We start from the raw sequence: 26779 nt of genomic DNA, 5'->3' as shown, positions 1-26779 counted from the left end.
TAGAAATTCTAGAATCATGGGAATCTTGGCCATCCACGGGGAAGCTCCACAGTCCTCGCACCAGGCTTCAAATATTCTCCAGGTCCGTATGTATGCCAGAGATGTTGAGAACGTCCATGTGCGGAGCAGGGTGTCAATCACGGCCTTCGAGTACCTGCGCTTCTTCAGGCAAGTCCTCTCAAGGGCCAGACAGTAAGAGAGAATTGAGATGGATCTTCGTGAAGAATCGGGTCCTGTTGGTGAAGGTCCCTGTGTGGAGGAAGGCACAGAGGGCTACCCGCAAGGAGTCTTTGCATGTCTGCGTACCATGGGCGTCTTGGCCAATCCGGGGCCACTAGTACAACTAGTCCCCTGTGGTGTTCTATCTTGCGGATGATCTTGCCGAGTAGTGGTCATGGGGGGAAGGCATACAGTAAGTCCTCCTCTGGCCAGGTTTGGACGAGGGCGTCGATCCCTTGGGAGTGCGGCTCTCGTCTTTGGGTGAAGAACCTGGGGACTTGGGCATTGAGAGAAGTGGCCAGAAGGTCCATGGCTGGAAGACCCCAGCGATTTACTATCAGTTGGAATGCACTGGTCGATAGCGCCCATTTTCCCCGGGTCCAGGCTTTCTCTGCTGAGGAAGTCCGCTGAGACGTTGTCTTTCCCTGCGATGTGGGAGGCCAAAATCCCATGTAGGTTTACCTCCGCCCATGCCATGAGAGGGTCTATTTCCAGAGACATCTGCTGGCTTCTGGTTCCTCCCTGGTGGTTGATGTAGGCAAGCATTGTAGCATTGTCTGACATTTCTCGGATCGCTTGCCCTTGGAGCCTGTGGCTGAATCGCAGGCACGCTAGTCTGACTGCTCGAGCTTCCAGGCGGTTTATGTTCCATCCTGCTTCTTCCTTGTTCCATTGTCCCTGGGCTGTCAGTTTCTGACAGCGGGCTCCCCACCCTCATAGGCTCGCATCTGTGGTGAGCACGATCCAGATAGGGGGGATAGGCTTACTCCCCTGCTCAGGTGGTCTTCCTGTAGCTACCATTGAAGCTGAGAACGTACCTCTGCTGGGAGTTGGAGGTGACTTGAGTAGTCCTGGGACAGTGGGTTCCAGCGTGACAGTAAGGAGCACTGGAGAGGTCGCATGTGAGCTCTTGACTATGGAACGACCTCCAGGGTTGATGCCAAGAACCTGAGGACTTGAAGATAGTCCCATACCTTGGGGCCTGTACTGGTCATCAATCGTCATAATTGTTCCATCAGCTTCTTCCTCCTTGGGGGAGGGAGGAAGACCTTGTTCTGTTTGGTGTTGAAACAGGCCCCCAGGTACTCTAGAGACTGAGAGGGCTGCAGACTGCTCTTGGCTGTATTCACGACCCAACCGAGTTCCTGCAGTAGGTTCTTGACTCTGCTGGTCACCTGTCGGCTCTCTTCTGAAGATTTCGCCCTGATCAGCCAGTTGTCCAAGTAAGGGTGTACCAAGATCCTTTCCTTCCTCAGTGTTGCTGCCACGACCACCATAATTTTGGAGAATGTTCTGGGTGCGGTTGCTAGGCCAAAGGGTAGCGCCCGGAACTGGTAATGGTGTCCCAGTACCGCAAAGCGTAGAAAATGCTGGTGATCTCGATGGACTGGAATGTGAAGGTAGGCTTCGGAGAGATCCAGGGAGGTTAGGAACTCTCCTGGTTGTACTGCCATTATTACGGAGTGGAGAATCTCCATGTGGACGTGTAGTATCCGCAGATGACGGTTGACGTTCTTGAGATCCAAGATGGGTCAGAATGATCCTTCTTTCTTGGGAACAATAAAATAGATGGAATAACGCCCCATATTTTGCTGGGACGTAGGAATGGGAGTTATAGCCTTCAGACTGAGTAGTCTTATCAGATTGGCTTCCACTGCCAGTCTCTTGGTGTGGGAGTGGCAGGGAGATATCATAAATTTGTCCTGAGGGATGCTGCGAAACTCCAGAGAGTAACCTTCTCGAATGATGTTTAGTACCCATTTGTTGGATGTGATCTCAACCCATCGTTTGTAGAAGAGGGAAAGTCAACCCCCTATTTTCTCTTCATGTGGATGGGTCGGCCCACTCTCATTGGGGAGCATGGCTCGAGCCTCCCCCGGGGCCTGTTCCTCTCTTGGTTTGCTGGTTCCGAAAGGGCTGGGACCTTCCGGAGAGACAAGGTACCTGGAACGACAAGTTCCAGTAGAGTTGAAAGTGTTGAGAGCCTCTGTCCCTAGTTCTTCTGGGGGAGGGGCACTGGGATCTTTTATCCCTATCCTCCGGTAGCCGAGGCACTGGAGATTCGCCCCACTTGCTGGCTAACTTCTCTACTTCGCTTCCGAATAAGAGAGATCCCTTAAAGGGCATTCTTGTGAGATTCGCCTTAGAAGTCGCATCTGCAGACCAATTCCGAAACCATAACTCTGGCCGCCACTACCGAGGCTACTCCTCTGGCTGAGGTACGCACCAGGTCTGAGCTTGCGTCAGTCAGGAAGGTTGCTGCAGGTTCAATCATTTCACCGGCATACGTTCCAGAGTTATCTGCCTCTCTCAAGAGGAGCAAGCAGGAACATACAATCAGCGCGCAGCAGGAAGCAATTTGCAGTGTCATTGCTGTTGCGTCGAAGGCCTGCTTAAGAATGGATTCTAATCGTTTATCCTGAGTATCCTTCAATGCAGCCCCTCCCTAAATGGGAATGGTTGTTCGCTTCGAGACGGTGCAGACCAAGGCGTCCACCTTCGGGAAATGCAGGCTTTCCTTAGTCGCTGTTTCCAGAGGGTACAAGGCTTCCAAGGCCCGACCTCCTTTAAAGTTTGCCTCCGGGGCATCCCATTCCAGGTCAGTCAGTTCCTGGATAGCTTCCATCATTGGGAAATAGCATGAGGCCTTACGAAGGGACACCAAGATGGGGTTCTTCTTTGGTTCCGCCAAAGGGTCCATGCCTGGGATCCCCAGAGTCTTCAGAGTCTGGGAAACAAGAGCTGGTAATTCATCCCTGTGGAAGAAGCAAAGCATGGTTCTGTATGGTTCCAAGGCCTGGAGGGATTTCTCCTTCCTCCAGTGAGCCACCATTATCATCTGAGCTGTCCGGGTCCATGTCAGGGAAATTCTTGGTTAGGCGAGGCATGTCTCGAGGTACCCGAGCAGGGCTGGGAGGGTCAGGTGTTCCCGGCTGGGGATCGACCCGGGTCGCAGCTGGGGCTGATTGCGCCTGAACAAAGGCTTACAGTCCCTGGAAATTTCTTAACACTGTGCTAGTGTGTAGGATAGTGTCTGTATCTGCTAGGGAGACGGAGAGATACTGAGGAGCTGAGGTCACTGCAGGGGTATTATATCTAGGGCGACATCAGCTTTGAAATCTGACTCAGTCTCCCATCTGCTAGCAGAAGAGCACACAACCCACTGGTCCTGAGTCCATCTGGCTACATGCTAGGAAATAAACATGTTTATTGTGTACTAGAGGCTGGGTGAGAGGTCTGGATGAACCAGGGGGAGTTCAGGCTGAAGAACCAGGAAGGGGCTGGGCAAACTGGTGGACTAGTTGGTTAAACTGATAATTTCACTCACCCGCGCATGTTATGAAAAACATCAACTTATGTGTGTAAAAGCCGACTTATGAAAGTCGCATTTTATTTGCATGCGTAAAATACATGCATATATTTTAAAATAGGTGGGTAAAGCACGCACACTGAATGCATTGATATACGTAGTTTCAATGCATTGTACATATTCGCACATAAGCCTACATACGTGCTTACGTTGCAGGGTAGACATACGTGTATTTTATAAAACGCGCATACGTACATACGCGCATTTTGTAAAATACTAGAGTAAATCTATCTTCACTATGTTTAGAGCGTGTACCTAGGGGATCAACAGTTTGCTCTAAATCTGAGCAATGCCTACATGACTGACAATAAAACCAGCGAGCTTATCGCTCCCAGATAATGGTAATGCAGAGCTTAGTGCAAAGAGTGGTTTGATGAGGTTTTGTTTGTTTGTTTCTTTATAATAAAACGGGGTTTACAAAATGAGGGATGTAGAAATCTTCATGCCTCTTTTGCCACATCCTCAGTGCAAGCGAGAGCAGAGCTGGTGTGGCAGGAAGTGGAATGGTGCACTAACCGATTGCACTAGTTTAACCCAGACTGGTAAAATGAGCCTTTCAGAATGTTCTCCATCCAGATGCTCTCTCTGCTTACCTTGGCAGGCACTCTGAATTCCCCGTATTCTTTTAGAAGTTCCTGAGTTTCCTCTATTGATTCCCCCGTAGAATTGTGGGTAGAGAGGTAATATTCCCCTGCTTCCTGGATCCAGTCTAAAGCCTAATGAAATAAGACAAAAAAAAAACCCCCCACAAGAAGTGATGCTTGGACAGAAAGGATGATAGGAAAAGGCCTTTTTCATGGAACATAAAATCAGAGAATACAGTAATAGATAAGGACAGGCGGGTCCATCTAGTCTGCTCAGTGCCTCAGACCTCAGGTGATCAGCATCTTCCGTAGCACAGAGGGTTTGAGGCACATTTCAGTCTATGGTCATTGCTCTTCCAGTGCACTTTGCTGTAATGTGTTTTCTAGTTTCATATTATGCACAGATTACAGGCATCCATATCCCTTTGCTATTCTCGAGCACTAATAACATTTTACATGAAGATAAATTGCACAAGCCATGCACTAAATATTTTCTTTACTCCCTAAAGCATGCTATGGTTATCACATGAGTGAATCTATTGACTGTAGTTTTTAAGTAAATGGTAAATCATTGATTTGCTTCTAGCCCCAGTAAATACTACTGTATTTCTCTGGTTTCACATAATTTATGGTGAGTTATACTCATCATACCAAGCCCTGGTACATTTCAAACCATTTTTATGGATAGAAAGATTAAATGTATTGCGCTTGGAAGACCATTATTTTAAAAACATTCTCAGAGACATCCTGGGGCCTTCTTGATCATTACAAAATGCAGAATTACATAATGTTCCTCTCCCCGGGTGATTCAAGAGATGGCACAGTAAAACATTTCTGCAGACTTTTGTTGGCTAAAAAAATCTCTTCCAGCCCTGCTATCGCGTCAAGAAATGTCACATCCTCCGCGACAGTGAAATGCTGATGTCCAGCAGGAAAACAAGTCTGCCCTACCTGTCTGGCACTGCGCTCAAAGACCACGTACTGCTGGCACTGATCCAGCCTCCGCTTCTTCAGGGTCCAGAAGTGCAGGACTCGGTTCTCTCTCTGTAGCAGCTCGCTCAGGATGGCTGCGGAATGAAGCAGAAGGCAAACTTATCAAGGCTGCGGTCCCTGGGCCCCAGTAAGTGGTGGCCCCAAGCAGCGGGATCAAGGCCGGCTTCGTTACCCCAGTGGCACGAACTCCCAAGCGCACCGCACCTTCCGTCGCTGCTAGCCACCCGAAGACAAAGTGTCGCAAGAGAAGGACCGACCTACTACAGTAACCTACTCCAGGCAGGGCGCAATTCCCAGGAAATAAATCTGTACTGGTTGTTACCGTGGTCTTTCATGTTGGGTAACACAGTGGTCTTCAACTGGCCAATAACTTGGTCTTTAATGTTGATGTTTGCCTTCATAGGTTTACTGTATTTACAACATAGGGCAAAACACTTATACTTACATGCATGCATAGTATGGGGGCAATTTCCACATCTGTCTGCATAGCTGCAAAGGGCGCATGTGCACCTGCAGGCTTTGTGCCAATTTTCAAAGAGGAAAAAGTATCCACAGAGATTTGTACCTGTTCTATTTTCTGAAGCTACACGTTTCCTATAAAATAACGTAGGTAGATTTGAAAACATAATCCAGGCATATCGTGTCGCTCCCCCAACCTAACCACATCCTCAGGCCCACCTACCCGTTTACTCGGCTAAACATCCCCCCACGTCCTTGATCCCCTGTGCATACTTTCAGCCAGTTAAGGGCGGGGCGATTTTCAGAAACTCAAGTCACCTGGGTAAATGGGCTTTTGAGAATTGCCTTGCCCAGGATTTAATATATTTGGATAAATAAATGGCACAGTCTGGCAATGTAAGGCAGAGCCATGAAAACTGCAGCGACAGGATTTCAATTCCACCTCTTCTGCTTACTACAGAATCTTAATCTGGTCACCAAACTTCTGTTTTTTTCTCAGATCTGGCCTGTGAGCTCTGTGGGACAGGGCTTTGTGTGCACGTAAAGTGCTATAGAAAGGAGTATTATTATCACCGTGTCATAAATGCTGGACAGGTTTCAGTTTGATGGTAGGCTGCCGGGATGGACCAAAGGGCATTCAAATCGTCAAAAATATATTATCAATTTAACAGTTCTTTATATACCACTGCACAAACTGTGCAGTGGTATATAAATGGTATATATAGGGTATATATATAATGTACTGTCCTTATTTTAAAAAGTACCACAAAACAATTCAAAAAATGAATTTTTCCTTAGAATAGCATGAATCCTTTCTAAATAAGGCAACGATTGCCAGGGAATGGCCCATGCATGGGTGGGATTACTGCTAAAATGCTGTTTACCTACACGGAACCCAGAAGAACTGGACAATATGACCCCAACGGTACACAAAAAACAGAACAAGGGCACATTTTAAAAGCCCAGCGCGTGCCAGAACTGTGAGACACGCGAATACGTTGGGCCGGCATGCGCCAAGCGGATTTTAAAAGCCGCCCAGATCTGCGCGAATCTCCCGCTGCGAGCATAAAATGTTTTTTTTTTTCTAAAAAAAAAGGGGCAGGGCAGGGCTTGGGCGTGGTCTGGGCAGTGGAACCATCGCGCGCCGGGGGTCCCCTGCCGCACAACTTTATTTCTGCTACTGAAGGCGTGCAAGTCATAAAACATAAACAATACAGGCATGTCAGTGGGGTTTTAAGGGTCAAGGCTAACAGGGGGAAAGGGAGGCTATTGGACTAGGGGGGATTTGGAAGTCGTAACCCTTGCCTGGGCGAACTGGTAAAACTGGCAATGGTGTGGTCGCGCGCCCCTTTTAAAACCTCCTCCCTTACGCACTGGAAGTGGGGTTTGTTTGCACATGCGAGCACCCACTTAATATTGCGCACACATATGCGCGTGCTCAGCCTGTTTTGTAACGCGCACGCATATACGCGTGAATGTCAAAAAGCAGCCCCGTCCCTGGGTGTGAACCGGCAAATGCGCGCCTGTTTAAACGTTACTGTCCCAATGTGCAGGATGCAGTTGTTTAACTCCCTAAAAAAGATGAGATTCTCTTTAATGTTACTTAATCTGCCTTCTATTTTATTGCCTTTTCTGTAGCAACAGAAAGCTGGTCAAGACTAAGATTTTGTTTTTAATGTTATTTGTTATAACTTACCACGGCTCATGTTAGGGATGCTGACGGCTGGAAAATACAATCTAAGGTGCTGATGCAATACTGTGCACTGCGGCTAGCGCACAGCTTAATAGGCAATTGGATGCACGTTACGCGTCCATAACCCCCGATGCAATACGGGCATTAGCGCGTCCAAACCACCGCTGAGCTAATAGCGCTCATCACATGTAAATGCCATGTAGACGAGGCTATTAGCTGATCCCTGCGATGCAAAACATTTCCCATGCGGCCAACGCACCCATTGCAATGTAGCAAATCTTACGCTAGCCCGGGGCTGGCCACAATCATGGGCTCATTGATAAAAACAAAAACATCATGCTTTCTGTGATTCCTCCTATTAATATCGTAGCAATACTAAGTAGGAGGAGCCACAGAAAGCAGATTCAGGTTAAAAAAAAAAAGTATCGGGTAAAAAAAAAAGTTTCTGGGCGTCCAATATAAATGCAGAGGATACACGGTCCAGGCCTCGTATCCTGTTCATGTGTATACTGTGACAGCAGCGGGAGAAAACGGACGCTCGTATTGAGGATCCATTTTCCCAATCCGCCCTTGACAGCCCCCTATATCCTGCACACCCGATGCCGAGGAGGCTCTAGGGACGCACAATTTTCCCTAGCTCCCCCTTCTTTTTAGCTCGACCTCCTCATTTAAATATTGCATCGCGCGCCCAGAAGAGATGCCTGGGCTCGCGTTAGGAAAAAGGGCGCTCAACACTGAGCGCCTCTTTCCTACACACAGACATTGCATCGGCCCCTGAGTGAGTCCTTTTCTAATGCTTTACAATGGCTGTCGTTATGAAAGGGACTTTGCGATGATTGAGAGGGCGAAAAAGGATCAAAGTAAAAACAATGTATTGATGGGTCCATTTCCAAAACAAAAGGACCTAGCGAAGCCAAGAAAAAGCTATTTAAAAAAAAAAAAGCTTCGGGGGACCAAAAGTAAATTTTAAAAAAATTATATATATTTATATATATACTGTGTTTGTTCTTTTTACAAAATTGGACACACCACTGCCAAAATAAAGACCCATATTCTCAGAAAGGAGAAAACGTCAGGCATCAGGCTACTGCATGACACAGGCTCCTGCCGCTCCCCCCTTATTGTTGCATCATTATCCCGTGTGAGCAAGGAGTGGCAGAAATAAGAGATTTGTGGAGCCTAAGGGCTTCATGTGCTAGTTTAAGAGAGAAAGAAAGCACATCACTTCCTACCATGGGGCAGACTTCATGGTTAAGGAGCATGTGCTTAGCTAGAACAATATACTTGGCTGCCACCTAGTGGTGGAACCTAATAATATATGCTAGGCTATGTCTATAATCACCACTGCAAGGAACCAGCTTTTTAGGCAGGAAAGCACCCGGTTTGTTACTTTAATTACAACAAATAATCAAGGAGAAGCCAAGAGGATCCAAGAGACACTGTGTACTGGTACACCGTATTTTCTCAAATCAAAGAGGATTATTTTTTAAACAGGTTCTCTCTTTTGGCTTTTGCCAGGTTCATTATTTAAAACTAATCCAACCAAACTATTTTTTCACCCCTCTTTTGTTGTTCTTCATCTGGTGCTTGAGCACCCCTAGACCAGTTTGATTTTCATGACATTTAAAATGAATGTGCTACCGGTAGATAGTTGCATGTATTGCCTGCATTATCTGCAAATCTCTCTCGTTCCTACTCATTGTCAGGTCAATACAGTAAAGTGCGGCCGCGGTTACCCTGCTCCTAACCCGCTTTCTACTCACTTTTCGGCCGCGTTACTCCAACCCGCGATACACTATCCCCTTTAACCTACTCTTACCGCCTCTTTAAATCACCGGGTAACCCCTTCCGCCCGCGGCATGTATATTAGATATAAACGATCGAATTAGCTATTCCCTCCCATACAGTAACACGCGCCCCGACTATCGCTACTTTACCCTGCCGTTTTGCCGCACGTTTAACCTGCTAACTTACCGCCTACCCTTACCCCTGCGTTAGAGGCAGGGGTAAGGGTAGGCGGCAAACTTTCCCCCAGCCCCCGCTCACCTGCCCTGGCCGCGTCCATGGGTGCTGGTCTACAGGGCAGCCCCAGGCCTCTCCCCTCCTCCCGAAGCAACAAAAGCGGAAAAAATTGAAAAAAATCAAAAAAGCGAAAAAGCGAAAAAAAAAAGTTGCAAGAGAGAGAGGGGAGAGAGGACGGGCAATCCTACGCTCTGGATTGCCAGTCCTCTCTCCCCTCCTCCCGAAGCAAGGCGCGAAAAGCAGCCTTGCTTTGGGAGGTGGGGAGAGAGGACTGGCAGTGTAAAGCGACGAAGCGACTTACTTTTCTTGCAGCCCCCCTCCGGAGACGGACATCGGCGAGGACGACCGCGGCTCCCCTGCCTCCAGCTGCCCGCGAAGATGGATGCCTGCACGGGCGAAAGCGGCCCCTGTGCGTGTGCCTTGAGCGGCCCAATTGCAGGCATCCATCCGCTTTCGCCCGTGCAGGCATCCATCTTCGCGGGCAGCTGGAGGCAGGGGAGCCACGGTCCGTCTTCGCCGATCTCCGTCTCCGGAGGGGGGCTGCAAGAAAAGTAAGTCGCTTCGTTGCTTTACACTGCCAGTCCTCTCTCCCCACCTCCCAAAGCAAGGCTGCTTTACGCGCCTTGCTTCGGGAGGACGGGAGAGAGGACTGGCAATCCCGAGCGTAGGAGAACCGTCCACTTCCTGGTACCTGTCATTTCAAATGTCATTTGAAATGACATATGAAATGACAGATACCAGCGTGTCCGTGAAGCATTAGGCCAGCGCACCCAGGATACTGTATAGCGCTCTACACGATAAAATGGGTTGCGCGGGCCTAACGCTTCATGGACGCTTCTTGGACGCAGCTTGCATTTGCAAGCTATTTACATACAGTATCGAGCGGTAGGTGAGCTGGGCTGTGCGTGCGGCAACTGCGGGTGCGCCCGGCATTAACGCACCTCTTCCTACCGCTCCTTACTGTGTCGGCCTGACACAGGCGGATGTTGTGAAGGTCAAACTGGCTGGGGGGGTTCTCGGGGGTGAGAACCATAAGCCCTCTTACTCTCTACAAACTGCAATGCTGCAGCAAAGAAGCAAAACTAAAGAGCTGTCATGAGCTGCACCTCCAAAGCTGGCACTAGCATGCACCGTTCTGAAGCGCTATGCTTGTAAAGCACTTTCTGGATCTTGGCTGAATGAAAAACAGTATAACTAAATTATTTTTTATTATTTAACTGCAGCAATATTCAGGGTTAAAGTAGTATTGTTTTTTACCCCTGATATAAACTGGCAAAGCTTCCAATGGACTGCGGAGCCAGGATCTTCTGGTTGCCGTGTACTCTGAAGTGCTTTGCACACGGAGAAATGCACTCAAGCTTTTTTTTCGCAGAGATGGAGGGATTACTGTTAAAATGTTAAAGGTGCTTCCCTACATGTCGGCTCGCCAATAGAAACTTAGCAGACGTCAACGGGTCACTTCTGGAGAGCCTTCTTTAAAAGAAAAAAAAAAATCGGTACCACTCATAACACAAACTCTTACGAAAGAAGCACTCAAACAGTAAGCGACCCAAGAGTCCTCGAACACTCCGTGAAAACTGGCGATAACCAAATTATGCACTAGGTTATGTGACAGTCTGCTGAGATCAAGGCAGCAACCCCAAACCCCTCCTACATGCTCGCTATTTGTCTCCTTTTTTTTTGTTTCTTTTCAAGCTAAAAGTAAACTCCCATAGAACAAAAACACAGGAAATGTGAATCAAGCAACAGTATTTTCTAAATCCGAATGCATGACAATAGAGCTGCTAAGAGTCAGTCCCTGAAGGGATACTTCAGATCAGGCCAGATTCTCTCATTCTCTTCTCCTGATGCAGTCCTGAATATGCATGAAATGTATTTGCATACACTGCTTCAAAGAACCAGGTTGATGTATGCAAATATATCTGCCATTAGGTAATGATGTATTAACCTTAACCCATGCAAGCACTGTAAACCACCTTGAATAAGCTGCATGCAAACTGCCAGAAAATAATGTCTTGCTAATTGTAACCTAAATCCACCTTGAAGTGTCTGACCAGCCAGGAAAGGTGGAATAGAAATACTAATTAAAATTAAGTATCTCATGCATTTCCATTAGGGACATCCTGAAAGCCAGACTGGCTGGGGGGCGGGGAGACCTAAAAACTGATTTGAAGTGCGCTGGATGGTGCCTGTAGTGCCATCTGCAAATTGGAAAAGGCAGGGACCACAGATCCCACCATGAATTGGGATGTAAGTTAAAAAAAAAAAACCAACGAACTGAACAAATACATTAACACAGTAAAGGATGGCAATCTTCCCAATAGAGAGACATCCAATTTAGGTACATGCACGCATGCCACCCAACCAAAGCCGACTTCCTCCTCCCCCCAAATCTGTTACACCCATCCTCTCAACTTCTTCCCATCACGGGTCGGAGCAAGCCCAACATTTGCCATAGCGGTGGCCTACATCTCTCCTGCATTTCAGGACCTGCCATCTTCAACTTTGCTTCTCACAAAACCAAGTCCAAGCCAACAGCCTGATGCAGTCACACCATTGCTTTTTAGGAGTAGCTTATTGGCTGCAGCATCAGGTGGGGAAGCCGGGGTTCAAATCCTGCTAATGCTCCTCGTGACCTCAGGCGAGTCACTCCACCCTCCGTTGCCTCAGATACAAATTTGGGGGCTGATGTAATAAACTATGCTGAGCCTAGGGCGTGTTTTTAACTTGTGCTTCAGCATGGGTTTTTTGGTGCTAACCTTAATCCAGGTACGCAATAAGGCTTCTAGTGCCGAAAAAAAAACCCCACTCTAAAAATCCTGCAGTAGGATGAGTGCGGCTCATGCTAATTATAAGGTGATAGCCTTATTAGCAATGCAAGAAGGTGCACTAGTGAGGAGGCAGCTGGTATGAGGCAGGTAAGAGGAGGCCACCAAACCCTCTTGGGAGGGCCTGGTTGGCTAGCTGAGTCCTCTGCTAAGCAGCCCAAACCCCATTAGCTGGGCTGGAGTGCCAGCCCCCTCCCCCCCCCCCAAACCATCTGTTACTCTGCTGTCCTCCCTCTCACTTAAAAAAATAAAAGTCGGGCCGGAGTGGAATCCTCCTCCTCTTCCCAAAAACATAAGCTGACTGGAATAGAACCCCCCCCCCCTGACTCTCCCGAACTCCCTGCTATCCTTTCACCTTAAATAAAAGCTGGCCGGGCCAGAGTGGGACCCCCTCCCAAACCCATCTAGACTGCCCAGAATCCTTCAAATTCCCCACCGATTCCCAGGGAACCCCAATCGGAGGCGACCCCCTTACCTCTCCCCCGGCAGGGCTGCTCCAGCAACTGGCAGTTGGTTGGTCTCTTCAGCGTCAGCTGCCAGCGAAAGGACCAATCCCTTCTCAGAATTCCGAAAGGACCAATCCCTTCTGGAAGGGGATTGGTCCTTTCTCTGATAGCTGACAGTGGCGGACCAATCGGTAGACAATGACGGAGTCCAGCTTATGTTTTTTAAAATGTGCCTGGCTTGGTGGGGGGGGCCCTGATTTATGCTTTTAATGTGAGAGGGAGGGCAGAAGAGGATTCGGAAGTGGGGAGTATTCCAGTCCAGCCCGGCTAGGCGAGGGGAAGAAGGGATAACTCTCCAACCTGGCCTCACCCCAGCCACATCAGGCCAACGGAGTTCCACTTGGGAGGTCGGGGGGAACTTGGTGGGGGGTGGTTTTGCAGGTAATGACTTGCAAAATGGCTGCTGAGCAACAAAAAAACCCAAAAACCTGTTTAGTGTGCTTGTTTCTTACTCCTGGTCTATTTGCATGTCCTTAGCTTCCTGGATCCTGCGTATTTTGGAGATGCCAGGGTGTGCGGATCTCCGTCGCGCGTATTCATCCTGGCAATCCTGAAAACCTGACTGGATAGGTGCGCCTCCGGGAGAGGGCTGGCAAACACTGCATTGTAGCAGCCCCCTCCCCCCCCCCCAGCGTCTCGGTCTCTGCCCACACAGCGGGCGCAGGATAGCATACGACGGCGTGCAAGACAAATCCCCCAGCATTAAGGGACCCGATGCACTAAATGGACATTAAAAATGAATGCATGCCCTAATCTGTGTAAGCACGTCCATTCATTTTACATGCCATGTACAAAGGCACCCCCAGGTTAAAAAAAAACCCCGCCGTTTAGGAAATATGCCAGGGTGTGGTGAATATTAAAACCCAGCATATGCTAAATAGGTACATTTCATGCTAATTACCTTAAGAGTCATTAGCATACCATGAACAAAGAACCCCTGAGCAGAGGTCACATGTAAAGCAATTTTTGTCACTTTACATTTAATGTCTGTCAGCGGCTGCATTAAACTGCTGGAGCAGGGGTGGCCAATTCCGATCCTCGAGAGCCACAAACAGATCCGGTTTCCCCCTTGTCCACGATGAGCATGCATGAGATACATGTGCATATGATGGAGGCAAATCTATCTCATGAATATTCATTGCTGACTTGATACCCTGAACTTCAGACCTGTGAGTGGCTCTTGAGCACTGCACATGGCCGCCCCTGTGCTAGGAAGCTGATCCGGCAGGCTAGCAGTTCATTACTTCATGAAGCCCATGTGTTCTGCCTTCCCTTAAAGACCCTGTAAAAAAAAAAATGCCCTCTCTCATCTGGATCTCCAAGAACTAGTGATTTACCCCCCCCCTCCCCCCCAAGACTAATTTCCCAAAATAGTGAACCCCTTGGTGGCCCTAGGGCTCTCTGTTTTTGGAGATTGGACTTCACAGGTCATTATTTCTGGACAGTAGGCTAAGAGGGAGGATCAGAAGGCATGGGGCTTGCTATTTTTTTGGGGAGATCAGGGCAGGAGGGGGGATACGAGAGATAGTGGGCTGCTTTTTTGGAGACTGGGATGGTCTGGAAGGGGGACTCGGGGAAGGGAGACCAGGGAGGGAGAGGGAAATCGGGTAGTGGTGGGCTAACTATGCCGCAGAAATATATCTGGCCCCTGCGGGGGTGCACCACTGCCCCGCTCAGGCCCTTCAACGTGCTAAGTGCCAAGCTGCGGCTTTACAGCCAGGGCAGTACAAAGGCGTAATTAGGCCCGAAGATGGAAGAGCGTTCCTCGCTTTTATCAGCAACTCACAGGAAGCTCAGAACCAATTATTAACTGTATGGCTACTTGGCATAATTTACCAAAAATGCTTTTCCTCCTGCTCGCCCTCCTGAAAGTAAATAGCTACAAAAATTAATGAGCTGAATACCGAAGGCCTCCCACCGCCGATAACAGATTATGCATGTTAATTACAGCGGTGCTGTCAAATATTCGGCCTTAGCAATCTGACTCCGGGTCCCTGTGAAACACGGGCTTGGCCCTGGTTTGCTAATTCCCCGCGCATGGCACTCTATAAAACCCAGGACCTCACTCATGTCTCATGACGACACGGTGTCTGGGCTGAAAGCAGCGCTGGATTAACCATTATGCAAAATAAGCAGGTGCATAGGGCAGCCAGGGAAGGAGGGGCGGCCACCACAGAGTGTTGAGAATGTCCTTTTCTTTTCTGTTGACCCCCCTAGTTATAAGTAAATAATCTGCTTATATTGCTCACTGCTATTTAATGTTAAATAAAAATAAATAAATAAATGGATTATATTTAACAGAGTGTGGGGTCTGGCCTGGAAGGGAACTGAATTTGTAATCTATTTCACCTTCGGCACTTATTGAGTCCTAATGTCTCGTCGGTTAAGCGATGGAAGGGCCGAGGGGGGGGGGGGGGGCGCCATTGTTGGGCTGTGCTTAGGGTATCAGTTGGGCCTTTATCCGGTCCTGGCTGACAGGTAAAAAGCAGAAAGTAGCATGTCGATTACTGTTGGGATAGGCAATGTCGGTCCTGCAGTGCCACAACCAGGATATCCACAATGAATGTGCCCGGGGTAGACCTGCATGCATTACCTCTACTGTATGCAAATGGTGCTTATGCATATTCATTGTGGCTGTCCTGAAAACCAGACCTGGTAGTGGCACTCCAGGAGCGGAGCTGCCTACTGGATTACTGGAACGCCCTACCGATGGTGGATTACAACTGCTACGAACTAAATCAGGTCGGGGTCGTGCCGGTCCTCAAGGGCCACCGACTGGTCTGTTTTTCAAGACTGTCCCTAATGAATTTGCCTGAGACTTAGCGGCATACAACCGAGGCAGTGTGCATGCACCGATCTCTGGGAATCCCGGCTCTAGATGGGAAACTAGAGCCTTGTGCAGCTATGGGGGCCACGAAGGAACCCGTGTACTAGAGGTGTCCTTGCATTTTGTGTGCATGGGAAAAATGCTTAGCACACAGGGCACGTCTTCCCAGACCTGTTATGGTGATCTCACGGCCAGACAGGCTCCCAGGATATCGACTATGCATATGCATAAGATCGATTTGCATACACTGGGGGGAGGGGACATGATGTAGGCAAATCGATCTCATGGATATTTAAGGCAGTTTAAGCCTTCACCATAGGTAGCAGTGGGGGAGGTTCCAAGGGGTGCAGAGTATTTTGTGATTGATGTTCCTGGTCCTTCCTGTAAAAGGGGGGGGGGGGGGGGGGGGAGCTCTCCGCGAGTCCAGAGGGGCTGTGGCTTTCCAGAGCTCCTGGAAGGGGAAGGACGCTCTACCATCAGCCTGCCGGAGCGAGTTTCGGGAGGGACTCTGAGGGCAGAACTTGGGAGAGTGAATATTTTCGGGTCCCAGGGGGGGGACAGAAATCCGCCCTTGCTGCTGCCTTCACCGACAGAGGATTTGAGTGCTTCTCTTCTAAGTGGGGAGAGAGAGTTCAGGCTCCATTCGGGGCTCCAAAGGAGAGGAAGCCCACCGAGAACAGAAGACGAAGCCCACCGAGAACAGAAGAGGTTTTAATTCCTGCACCTGCTACCTAAGCAGCCTGAGGAACTGATGTTTGTTGATTTGATTTTTTTTTTTTCTCTTTTGGCTGACTGAGACTGTCTAAAGGATTCGCACTCACAAAGCGGGGAGTAGCTGGCTTGTTACGGCGGTTACTACCCCAAACCAAATAAGCCTGATACTTCACTTTCAATGCATATCCTGCTTCAACGGCAGGGGAGAAGAAAAACTGATACTTCACGCATATCCAGCATAGCTCTCTGCTTCTACGGCAGGGGAGAAGAAAAACTGATACTTCACGCATATCCAGCATAGCTCTCTGCTTCTACGGCAGGGGAGAAGAAAAACTGATACTTCACGCATATCCAGCATAGCTCCCTGCTTCTACGGCAGGGGAGAAGAAAAACTGATACTTCACGCATATCCAGCATAGCTCTCTGCTTCTACGGCAGGGGAGAAGAAAAACTGATACTTCACGCATATCCAGCATAGCTCCCTGCTTCTACGGCAGGGGAGAAGAAAACTGATACTTCACGCATATCCAGCATAGCTCCCTGCTTCAACAGCAGGGGAGAAGAAAAACTGATACTTCACGCATATCCAGCATAGCTCTCTGCTTCAACGGCAGGGGAGAAGAAAAACTGATACTTCACGCATATCCAGCATAGCTCTCTGCTTCTACGGCAGGGGAGAAGAAAAACTGATACTTCACGCATATCCAGCATAGCTCTCTGCTTCTACGGCAGGGGAGAAGAAAAACTGATACTTCACGCATATCCAGCATAGTTCTCTGCTTCTACGGCAGGGGAGAAGAAAAACTGATACTTCACGCATATCCAGCATAGCTCTCTGCTTCAACGGCAGGGGAGAAGAAAAACTGATACTTCACGCATATCCAGCATAGTTCTCTGCTTCAACGGCAGGGGAGAAGAAAAACAACCAATAAGGGCTGAATAACACAGTCTGGGTAAAACAAATAAGCATGGGTGTAGCTTGCTGACAGAGGGTTATCCATAACTCCATGCATGCATAAAAGCAAACCCCGGACTGGATCGGCCTGTTTGGATTTGGGTGAGCTGATATCCTCACTGATAAAACTGATTAGCTTGAGGGTCTTTTTAGATTTCCTGTGGTCAAAAGGTTATGTTCTATTTTTCTGATTTTTGGCAGTAGAGGTGACAGATCGCTGGGGAAGGGGAAGGAGATGCTAAAGGCATGATCCTCGCCCATCTTCCCAACCTTGTCTAAGAAGCAACAATTCATTTCACTGGTTTCTTACCGGGCAAAACGTCAAGGCTCTCAACCTAAGAGGGCGGGGAGGCATTGGACCTACTAGAAACGTTATTAGGTGATGCTGCAGCAGGGTCGCTAGACAGCTCCATCTCTGAGCCTCTCCTGGCTTTGCTCCAATTACATGCAGGGATTTACAGTTCCAATTTCTTAAGAAGCAGGAAAAAAAAAAAGTAAGTGCTTGTATTTATTTATATTTTGCTCTTTGGCACTACAAGTCCCTGCATGCAACGGGTGGAAAACGACACCTGGTCCCGCCTCTCCTTCCAGGGATTTATTTATTTAAAATTATTTATAGGAACGTAATCAAAATGGTTTACAATAAAACATACATAATAAAATACCACAATCGTAAAACAGAATGATTGTCGTGGTTCCCGGCCGTGGCAGGGCACGGCCAGTCCCCCCTACCTCCTCCAATGAGAGCCGGTGCTCCCCCAGGTCGGCGCGGCATGTCCCGCTCCGGGGCCGGCCAACCGCGGCCTCCCACGCAGCTCTAAATCCTGCCGTCGTGCTTCCTGAGGAGCTCTCCCTAGGCACGTGCGCGCGCGGGAGGCTCCGCCTCTTAAAGGGACCGTGGCGGGAACCTTCGGTCCGGCCCTGATGGATGACGTCAAGACTGAGGGGTATTTAAACCCTGCCTCAGTGTCCAGTTCTTTGCCTTAGCAACAGGTCGTCTCCTCGGAGTGCTAGTTGCTGCATCCTGATGTCTTCTGGTTCCTGCCTGCAGTTCCTGATCCTGCTTCTGATTCTGGTCCAGTCCTTCGCTCCTGAGGTTCAGTCCCAGCGTTCCAGTTCCTGCCTTCCTGTCCGTACCAAGTGTTCCTGACTCCGTTCCTCTCCTCGTCCTCCAGTTCATGTGTTTCCTTCTCGGCTTGATCTCCTGGTTCTGACTTCGGCTCGTCCCTCGTTCACGCTTGTCTGCTGCCCGTCTCGATCCCTGGCCTGGTTCTCTCGTCTTCGTCTGCTTGCTGCCTGCCCCGGATCTTCGGATTGGACTCTCGTTCTGCACTTCTGCTGCCAGCCCTGACCCGGACTCCTGACCTCGCCTTCGCCTCCGTCACTGCAGTCTCGTAGAGGCAACCCGCAGGGAACAAGGGCCTGTATAGGTGAAGCTCCAGCCGGGTTGTCCTCACCTGCACCACCAGCCGGTGACGAGAACCATTGAGGGCCGTCCCTCCGTGGTAGCGCTAACCCTCGTTCCGGTCCAAGGGTCCACAACCATAACAATAATAATACCGAAATAAACTAAAACAATAATGTGTCCACAATCATAACAATAATAATACCGAAATAAACTAAAACAATAATGTGAAAATACCAAGAACAATTATACAACATAGAAAACGCAGAATAAATCAGAAAAGGAGAATAATGAGGGATGACAGGCGAGTGGGAGGAAAGAATAGCTAAGCAGTGTGCTCAAATTAAAAGTGCATTTAAAAAGAAATGTTTTTAGATTCTTTTTGAACTCTTTTGCGCTATCAAGGTGTCTCAGGTTGTCTGGAATAGAGTTCCAGAGTTGGGGGCCAGCAACTGAGAGCGCGCGTCGTCTCGTGATGGGAACTGCATGACACTGCACATGTGCTTTAACCCTGGCAGCTCAGCTTTCCAAAAACACAAGGTAAGCTCTTGTAGAAATGCCTGGTGACCTCCCTTGATAATGTAGGAGTCCCTCTGCACAGGGATATTTACAAATCCGAGGGAGTTCACCATGGGTGGTTCTGCCTTCACAAACCTGTTCCTCCTGCTGATAATTCAGTTTCCCTGGCTGAGCCTCTTTTGATCCATCGGTGAGGTAAGTGAGCGTGAGGGGTTTTCTTATACTTCCCACTTCTGAACTAATTTGTTTTTTAAACAATGAAATTCCAAATGCACATGAAAGAAGCACAAACCGACAGTAGTCAGGGTTGAAGCCTTGCTGGCTGGCACTACTGCTCACAAGTTGCAAGCTTGAGCTAATTCAGCTCCCTTTCTGCGTCCCTTGCCACGCGTCCGATATACGCGCAGGGTATTCTTCTACTGGGTTTGACTAAGAGTGAAATCTGTTTGGTTTGAAAAAAAAAAAAAATTTTGCCGGACCATTATTTTGTTAATTATTCTTAATGCTAAGAAACTGAAGCTAAGATGGTATAAAGCAATTTAGTATGCAGTTGTTACTTGGTTGAAAGCAAGCAAGCTGTGTCTGCAGAATAAAAGCTCCAGATTTTATCTATTAGGTCCTAACAAAGTGCTTACATTCCTCATGCCCCATAAGTGCCATTTCTGTCATCCTAATTTCTATCATTTACACTTACCATGCTGAAGTGTAAACAGTTCTTCACGTCACAGATCATATTTTTCCAATCTGTTCATAACTTTTATATTCTAAAGCCTTATTCTTTTGCACACAGACTCCTTGAGGCATAGAAACATGATGGAAGTAAAAAGACCATATGGCCCATTTAGTCTGCCCAGCCACACTGACTATTCTGCTACCACTCTCTCAGAGATCCCCTGTGTTTACCTCATGCTTTCTTGAATTCAAATACTTTCCCTGTCTACACCATTTCCACTGGGAGGCTGCTCCATGCAAGCAGTATCCTCTCCGTAAAGAAATATTTCCTTAGATTACTCCTGACTCCACCCCCTTTCACCCTCGTTCTAGAGCCTCCTTTCCATTGAAAGAGGCCCACTGCCTCAGTGCATGGAAACCTTTGAGATAGTTGAATGTCTCTATCATAACTCCCCTATCTTCTGAGGAAAACCATCACTTACAAAAACATGTATATATTTATATGCACTACTTAGGTATCAGCCAAAAAATGCTTCAAAAAAGACACATGGAATTCATATGGGATTAGGCCTACTGTAATACATTTTGGGTGTGGGCTTGATCCTTAGACAGTCATAAGTCATTACAATATAGTAAATCACCTATACCAAAACAGTGCTGATTGTCAGCCTTCAAACAATAACATTGTTGCCTTTCTATGAAAAAGGCAATACCGCAAATATTATACCAGGCCCTAAAACACCAATACACCTGCTAATAGGAAACGGAACAAGCCAAGCTGCTATAGATCCCTACACACTAGCAGAATGCAGACAGATCTTCACCAAATGCAGAATAAAAAGAGACCATGAAGCATAAATAGAAACCTGCAGACAAAAACTGAAAAGGAAACTGCAACAAGGCAGAAAATGTATGTAGTGCAACAATGAAAAAACTGAAACAGTACCATTCCTCACAAAAACATCAAACAATAAAATCAAGAAATATAAAACAATCATAACAGTAAAACCATACTAGTAAAAAGAATAAATATTTTTAAAACAGGTAACAAACAGAACATCTAATAATTAAACATTTTAAAAAATTTCCCAAACACAAATAAAGTATTTCAAAACTGTAGACCCATCAAATAATACCCAATAATTAAAACTAATAAAGATTAAATATATTCCTCACTCTCCATACCTGGGAGCTTTTGGTTTCCAGTCACCCTGAGATTGTCATGGACTTGTGGGGGAGAGAGACCCACAAACTATCTCCTCTCTCATAGGCACTTCTAACATGGACATGCTCTCTCTCACTCACGCTCCTTTCCTCTCTCTCTTACATGCATGCTGTCTTGCATTTCCTCCCTCTCTCTGCTACTAACACGCATGCTCTCTCTCAAACATTTCCTCCCTCTCCTATTCACACACATGCTCTCTCATGCACTCCCTTCCCTCCTACTCACACACATGCTCTCTCATGCACTACCTCCCTTCCTACTCACACACATGCTCTCCCTTTTCTACTCACACACATGCTCTCTCATGCTCTCCCTTTTCTACTCACACACATGCTCTTTCTCTTATGCACTCCCTCTGTCTCCTACTCACATACATGTTCTCTCTATTCAGCACTCCCTCCTACTCACATACATGCTCTCCCTCTCATGCACTCCCTCCCCTCCTACTCACACACATACTCTCCCTCAAGCACTATTACCATCTCTCTCCTACTCACAAATATGGCACACTCTCATGCACTCCCTTCTCTCTTATACAGACACACATACACACATACTACCTCACTCAAACACACACTCACACCAGGGTCTCTCTCTCTCACCTTCCTTCCGCTGCCAGCTGGATGGGCTTTATTTCTTTGGCTACCAGCCCTCTCTTTCTCTCCCTCCTTCCTTACTTTGGCTGTGATGGCCCCACCAGGCCTTTCCCTCTCTTCTATCACTGCTGCTGTGTGCCCTCGGTAATACCAGGCCTAATTCTGTCTTCCCTACTCACCTTTACCCTCTTTCCCTTTCCTACCCCCCCCCCCCCCAACTCATCCAATGTTCTTCCCTCTTCCTAGGTTGTCTGTCTGCTGGAGGGAGGAGAGAGCCCTGCTGGCGCTCGGATTTCTGTATGTTCTCTTCCTCCACTCACCCCTCATATTCCCTCCCTCACATGCACTCCCTTCCCACCTTCCCTCTCATTCTCTCTCCCCTCCCTTCATTTAGGCCTCAGATTCCATACCTTCTGCCTTCTTTTCCCTTCCTCATTCACTCCACTCTTCAACATTCTCCCAACCCTCTCATTCACTCCCTTCACCTCGCTTCCTTACTTTCTCTCTCATCTGGTTGTGGTTCCCCCTCCCTTGGGTCTTCTTTCGCTGGCGGGGCCTGGCCTCCCCATCAGCGGCTCTTCTTTGGAGCGCCCCGACACCAGAGGCGCTCAGCGCTGGCGGGGAGACCAAGTCCCACCAGCCAAACGAGCGTCGAGGCTGACTTCAGAGCAGCCCCGACTTCAGAGCGGCCCCGACTTCAGAGCGGCCCCGATGCTCGAATGGCTGGTGGGACCTGGCCTCCTCGCCAGCACTGAGCGCCTCTGGCGTGGGATGCACTCGTTCTGCCCCAGCTGCATGCCCATGAATCGCACCTCACATCCTGCAGAGGTACTTTGGGGGGGGGGGGGCCGTTGCTGCTGTGCAACTATCCTGACTACAAATTCCTCTGCATTTATTTTTTTGTCCAAATAAAACAGCTGCACATGAGTGTGAACGAGAGATGCGCCTATCTTCTAAAAACAGAAAAACTAAAAAGTTAAGAAGTGAAAAAAAAGTAAAAAGTGCTCCTCCTTGTAGTGTGGACCTCCGTCCATCTCAGCATGATGCCGAACGGTTGTGAAAGGCCCTTTTTTTAATAATCCCCCTGCGTTCATGGAGCAGCTGCGTTTATTTTAGGAAGCAACCAAATAGCTGACAAGGAGTTCCACCCAGAAGTACTGGAGCCGGCTTTTCGGGATCTGCGCACATGTGCATTCACCCATGTACGTCAGGAAACCCCCCCCCCCCCCGGTCACCCTGACGACCTGAAAATCTGATGTGGACTGGACACTGAACACAAGTTAGTGGGGCGAGAATGGGGATCTCGGAAGCCTTCTTCCCTTGAGAAAGCAGCCTGCAGAAGAAGCAAATAACCCAGCAAAACTCCCCACCCTGCCAAAAAAAATGTTAAAGCAGACAAATCAGTTGCAGAAAGCTGGGAGCCCTAATTTTAAGAGGCTCAGTCTCCATCAAAAATAAACACCGTGCTAACTTCTAGAACTGACCCAGAAACCCCCCCCCCCCTTCAGACCTGGCACTCTGCCGAGCAGAAACACCACGTACCTTTCACTTGCTGCTCGGGCCCTCGCGTGTGGCTGGCCACTCCAGGCATGCTCACGTTGTTCCTGTGAATGTACTTGAGGAACACTTCGGCATTCCTTCGCGCTAGCGTGCAGGCCTGCAAGAGAAGAATGCACGTCGCCGAGAAGTTAACCAGCGAAAACAGGAGAGTTCCGGTCCCGCCGCGAGCTTCCCCGGCGCGGTTAAATTCGCTGAGAAGGCCTTCCCGCCGCACCAGGATAAGGAATTGGGTTTTTTTTGGGGGGGGGGGGGGGGAGCAGCGTTTCGTCATTCCCCTAACATTTGCATCAAAACGGGAAGCTCCCCGGAAGCGACGGGTTTACGCTATGGGTCAGGCCAAATCACCGCCGAATCCTAACCGCGCTTCTCGTGCTGATAAGTCACCCCTGGGTGGAGGGAAGGTTTACGCTGTATGCAGTAACACAAACCCCAGGAAATCGGGGTAATCCTGATTATTTTGCCCAGTTCTTCTACAACGTAGCACTCAGATAAGCATTACATTATTTTACTGAAACCTGTGTTTTAAAACGCTACGCATCCTGGCTACGGAGCCATGAGTTTAATCGCCCCTTTCTAAGGTATAAAGGATGATAGTGACGGTGTGGGGCAAGAGAGGCACCCTCTCCTGGTGTTTCTCTGAGGGGCAGGGAGGTCGCTAGCCAAATATGACACCTAATTTTGTTCATTTAATAAACCAATGTTTGTAATACCTTGTAAACTGCATTTTGTATATATGAATAATGTGAAATTTTAAGCTTAATTTTTAGGAAACCTGTGCATAATTAGAAGCTCATATCCTACCCTAGGTGGCCAGAAGTCTCACTTGAATTTATTGGTATGCGAGGGGGATATATATCCTCTTGCCATCTGAAGATCCCTGGCGGATGCCTGCTGCCTAGTGACAGACGCCAACCATGGTGGCGCTAGCCATTTGAGCCAGCAGGGGGCACACTGAAGTTTTTTTCTTACAGATAGGAGTGCTGATAAGAGCAGAAGGTTTTTCCTCTTTCCCATGGCTTGCATTTTTATTTTCTGAGGAGCTACAAGTACTGACTGTTTGTTTTTCGAGAACCTTTACTGAGGGATGGTGCTGTCTTTTGGGTTTTTTTTGCATAAGAGTAATGCTGGCATAGGAGGGAATTGAGTGTTTTATCGTGAGAATGCCGGGAAGTGTAGGGAGAGGATTTCTCTTCTCGCACTGGGGATGACTTGGAGGTTAACCCCCAGAGGAGCGACGCGTGCTCAGGGCCCGGACACAGAAATACAAGGGGGGATTCTTGAACTTTGGCCTGAGCTTCAGAAGGAAAAAAAAAAAAAGGCTTTCGACTTGCAAAGAGGAGAAAAGCGGAAGTGGGGACTGAAACATCCCTGCCTGATCCAGCCACTGCCAGACGGGCGGAGCTTTCTGAACCCAGATTGCGAAGAAATTAGACACAAAAAAAAAAATTGCCATCCCTGTACAATCCAGGACAGGGTTAAATATTTTTCTGACTTGCCCGCCATGACTGCTGATGTGCACATTTTGTTCAAGAATTACAAACCAGTTGAGAAGGAGTGAAAGAAAGATCAAACCTTGAGAAAAGCTTCCTTCTGCTCCAGGTGTTTGCTGATGAGCGGGGTGACGTGATCCATCTCCGTTGTTGGTCCCAGCTTATCATGACCTCCGCACCAGTCCTCGTCCCTTCGATATTCCTGCTCCAGGCTCTCCAGCACGCTGCACACCTAACACACACGCCCCCAGGAAACAGCGTTTCACTTAATTATACTGAACCACGATGATCAAGGTTGGAATCGCTCTCTCTATATATATATTTATCAGTAACGATGTACCCGGTGGCATTCACACAAAAAAAAAAGTGATTGAAATCTCCAAAGACTCCTTTCTCTGTTTCTAGAAGGAGGATGATTATTACCGGTACATTGCTTGCCAAAATCACGTCCACGTACAGGCCGACGCTGTAAAGTGCGCGTGAGAAAGGGCGCTCGGCGTCATAAGCGCCCGCTTTACTAACGCGCGCCCCGCCACCCCTCCTGGGCGCGCGATACCGTATTTAATTGAGGGGTCGGGCTGAAAAGGAGGCGCTAGGGGCAACAGCGCACCCCTAACGCCTCCTTAGCAGTGGGGGCCCAGGAGAGGTGGCTGTTGGCGGGTTTGGAAAACGGATGCTGATAAAACTGAGCGCCTGTTTTCTTAACCTGACCCGCCGGCACTTTTTCTTTTAAAATTTTTTTTAACCTTTTGGTTCCTCCCACTTAATATCGCCACGATGTTAAGTCAGAGGGTGTACAGAAAAGCAGTATTTTCTGCTTTTCTGTACCCTTTTCCGGGCTGCTCATAAATTAACGTCTGCTCTTGGGCAGGAGCTAATTTCCGAGCTCAGCCTTTTGTATAAGGGGTTGTGGGCGCGCATCCATGACACACGTCCAACCCGGGTGAAAACAGTGCACTCAGTATCGGCCTGATAGTCTGGCTGCAATGCCACTTCAACCTTCCCCAAACTAGCAAGGTGAGGGGAATATTTTGTCCATGGTGATCCCCACTAGATTGTTCTATTAGTAAGAGAAGGTCGTTTTTAACGGTTCCTTGCTCGAAGGTCATTAAAAAAATTTGTGGATTAGCAATAATTGGAACAGGGTTCCCTAAAACTTTATTTATTTATTTATTTAAGGTTTTTCTATACCGGCATTCATGATAAGATCATATCATGCCGGTTTACATATAACAGGGGGTGCAAAAACTGTTCTTTTAACAAGTGCGAAGGAAGCAAAAGTTACAATAAAACAAGGTTGTAGAACTGGGGGAGGAAGGAGATAAGGAGATAAGGCCATGAGATCCCCAGGACATAAAACTGTCCTGGGGATCCCATGGCCAGCTGGGCTTTCAGGATATCTACAATGAATATGCACGAGACAAATCAGCATGTATTGATGGCTCAGCACATACAAAGTTTATCTCATGCATATTAATAGTGGAGCCCCCTGAATTAGAAGCTCAATGGCAATGACTATTAACTCCTAGAAACTCGCCCAGCCTAATTTTGGAAAATGTTTGGGCGAATCTGCCAACTCCTAGTGACCATCCTGAAATTCCTAATGGCAGTGGGACCTCCAGGACAGTTGAGCCGTCTTACAGAATGCTTTCCTCTGAGTCAGCTTCAAGTAGAAACCTTGCCTGTAATCCGCAGATTTGGCTCCGGGCAGAATTTGCACCAATGTAATAAAAAAATCAGAAAACAAAAGAATCTAGAAAAATCATAGGTAAAGTCCACATTTATATTGACCTTTTGGAATGTGACTGGCAAAAAGTTGTCTACGGACAAATAATCAAATTATGGGTGGAGTTTGTGTCCCTGACTGATTCTTTCTTTGAACGACCTTTTCCTTAAACTGATGTCTAGTCTTAATGTCTGGTCACCAGTCTGTTTTAATAAGTCGCCTTTCCTCAGTTACAATGTTACTGCCTCGTTCTCATTACTACAATAAGTCTTTGAATGCAGTACGGCTTTTGTATTTCAGAGCACATAACTTCTGGCAAATTCTATTTCACGACTTTAGCTGATATCACCCTTTCTTTCTTTTACCATTGGCGATTTCATTCTAATATAATTTTCGATGGCTCTGACCCATGAACC

At 47.9% G+C, this 26779-nt stretch overlaps 1 protein-coding gene across 4 annotated transcripts in view; it reads right to left on the bottom strand.

Annotated features, from left to right (window-relative positions):
• Positions 1–26779, bottom strand: part of KALRN (kalirin RhoGEF kinase) — a 1195491-nt gene that overhangs the window by 451019 nt on the left and 717693 nt on the right. For all 4 annotated transcript variants that reach the window (XM_029605245.1, XM_029605240.1, XM_029605241.1 and 1 more), the window contains 4 exons: positions 24720–24869; positions 23130–23244; positions 5125–5240; positions 4183–4305 (listed from right to left, as the gene is read on the bottom strand). In XM_029605245.1, coding sequence (XP_029461105.1) covers positions 4183–4305; positions 5125–5240; positions 23130–23244; positions 24720–24869 — 504 coding nt within the window. The remainder of the gene's footprint in view (positions 1–4182; positions 4306–5124; positions 5241–23129; positions 23245–24719; positions 24870–26779) is intronic.

This window comes from Rhinatrema bivittatum, chromosome 6 (assembly GCF_901001135.1).
Source record: "Rhinatrema bivittatum chromosome 6, aRhiBiv1.1, whole genome shotgun sequence".
Taxonomy (NCBI): Eukaryota; Metazoa; Chordata; class Amphibia; order Gymnophiona; family Rhinatrematidae; genus Rhinatrema; species Rhinatrema bivittatum.
The sequence above is the reverse complement of the archived record's forward strand: the minus strand, read 5'-3'. Positions and strand labels throughout refer to the sequence as shown.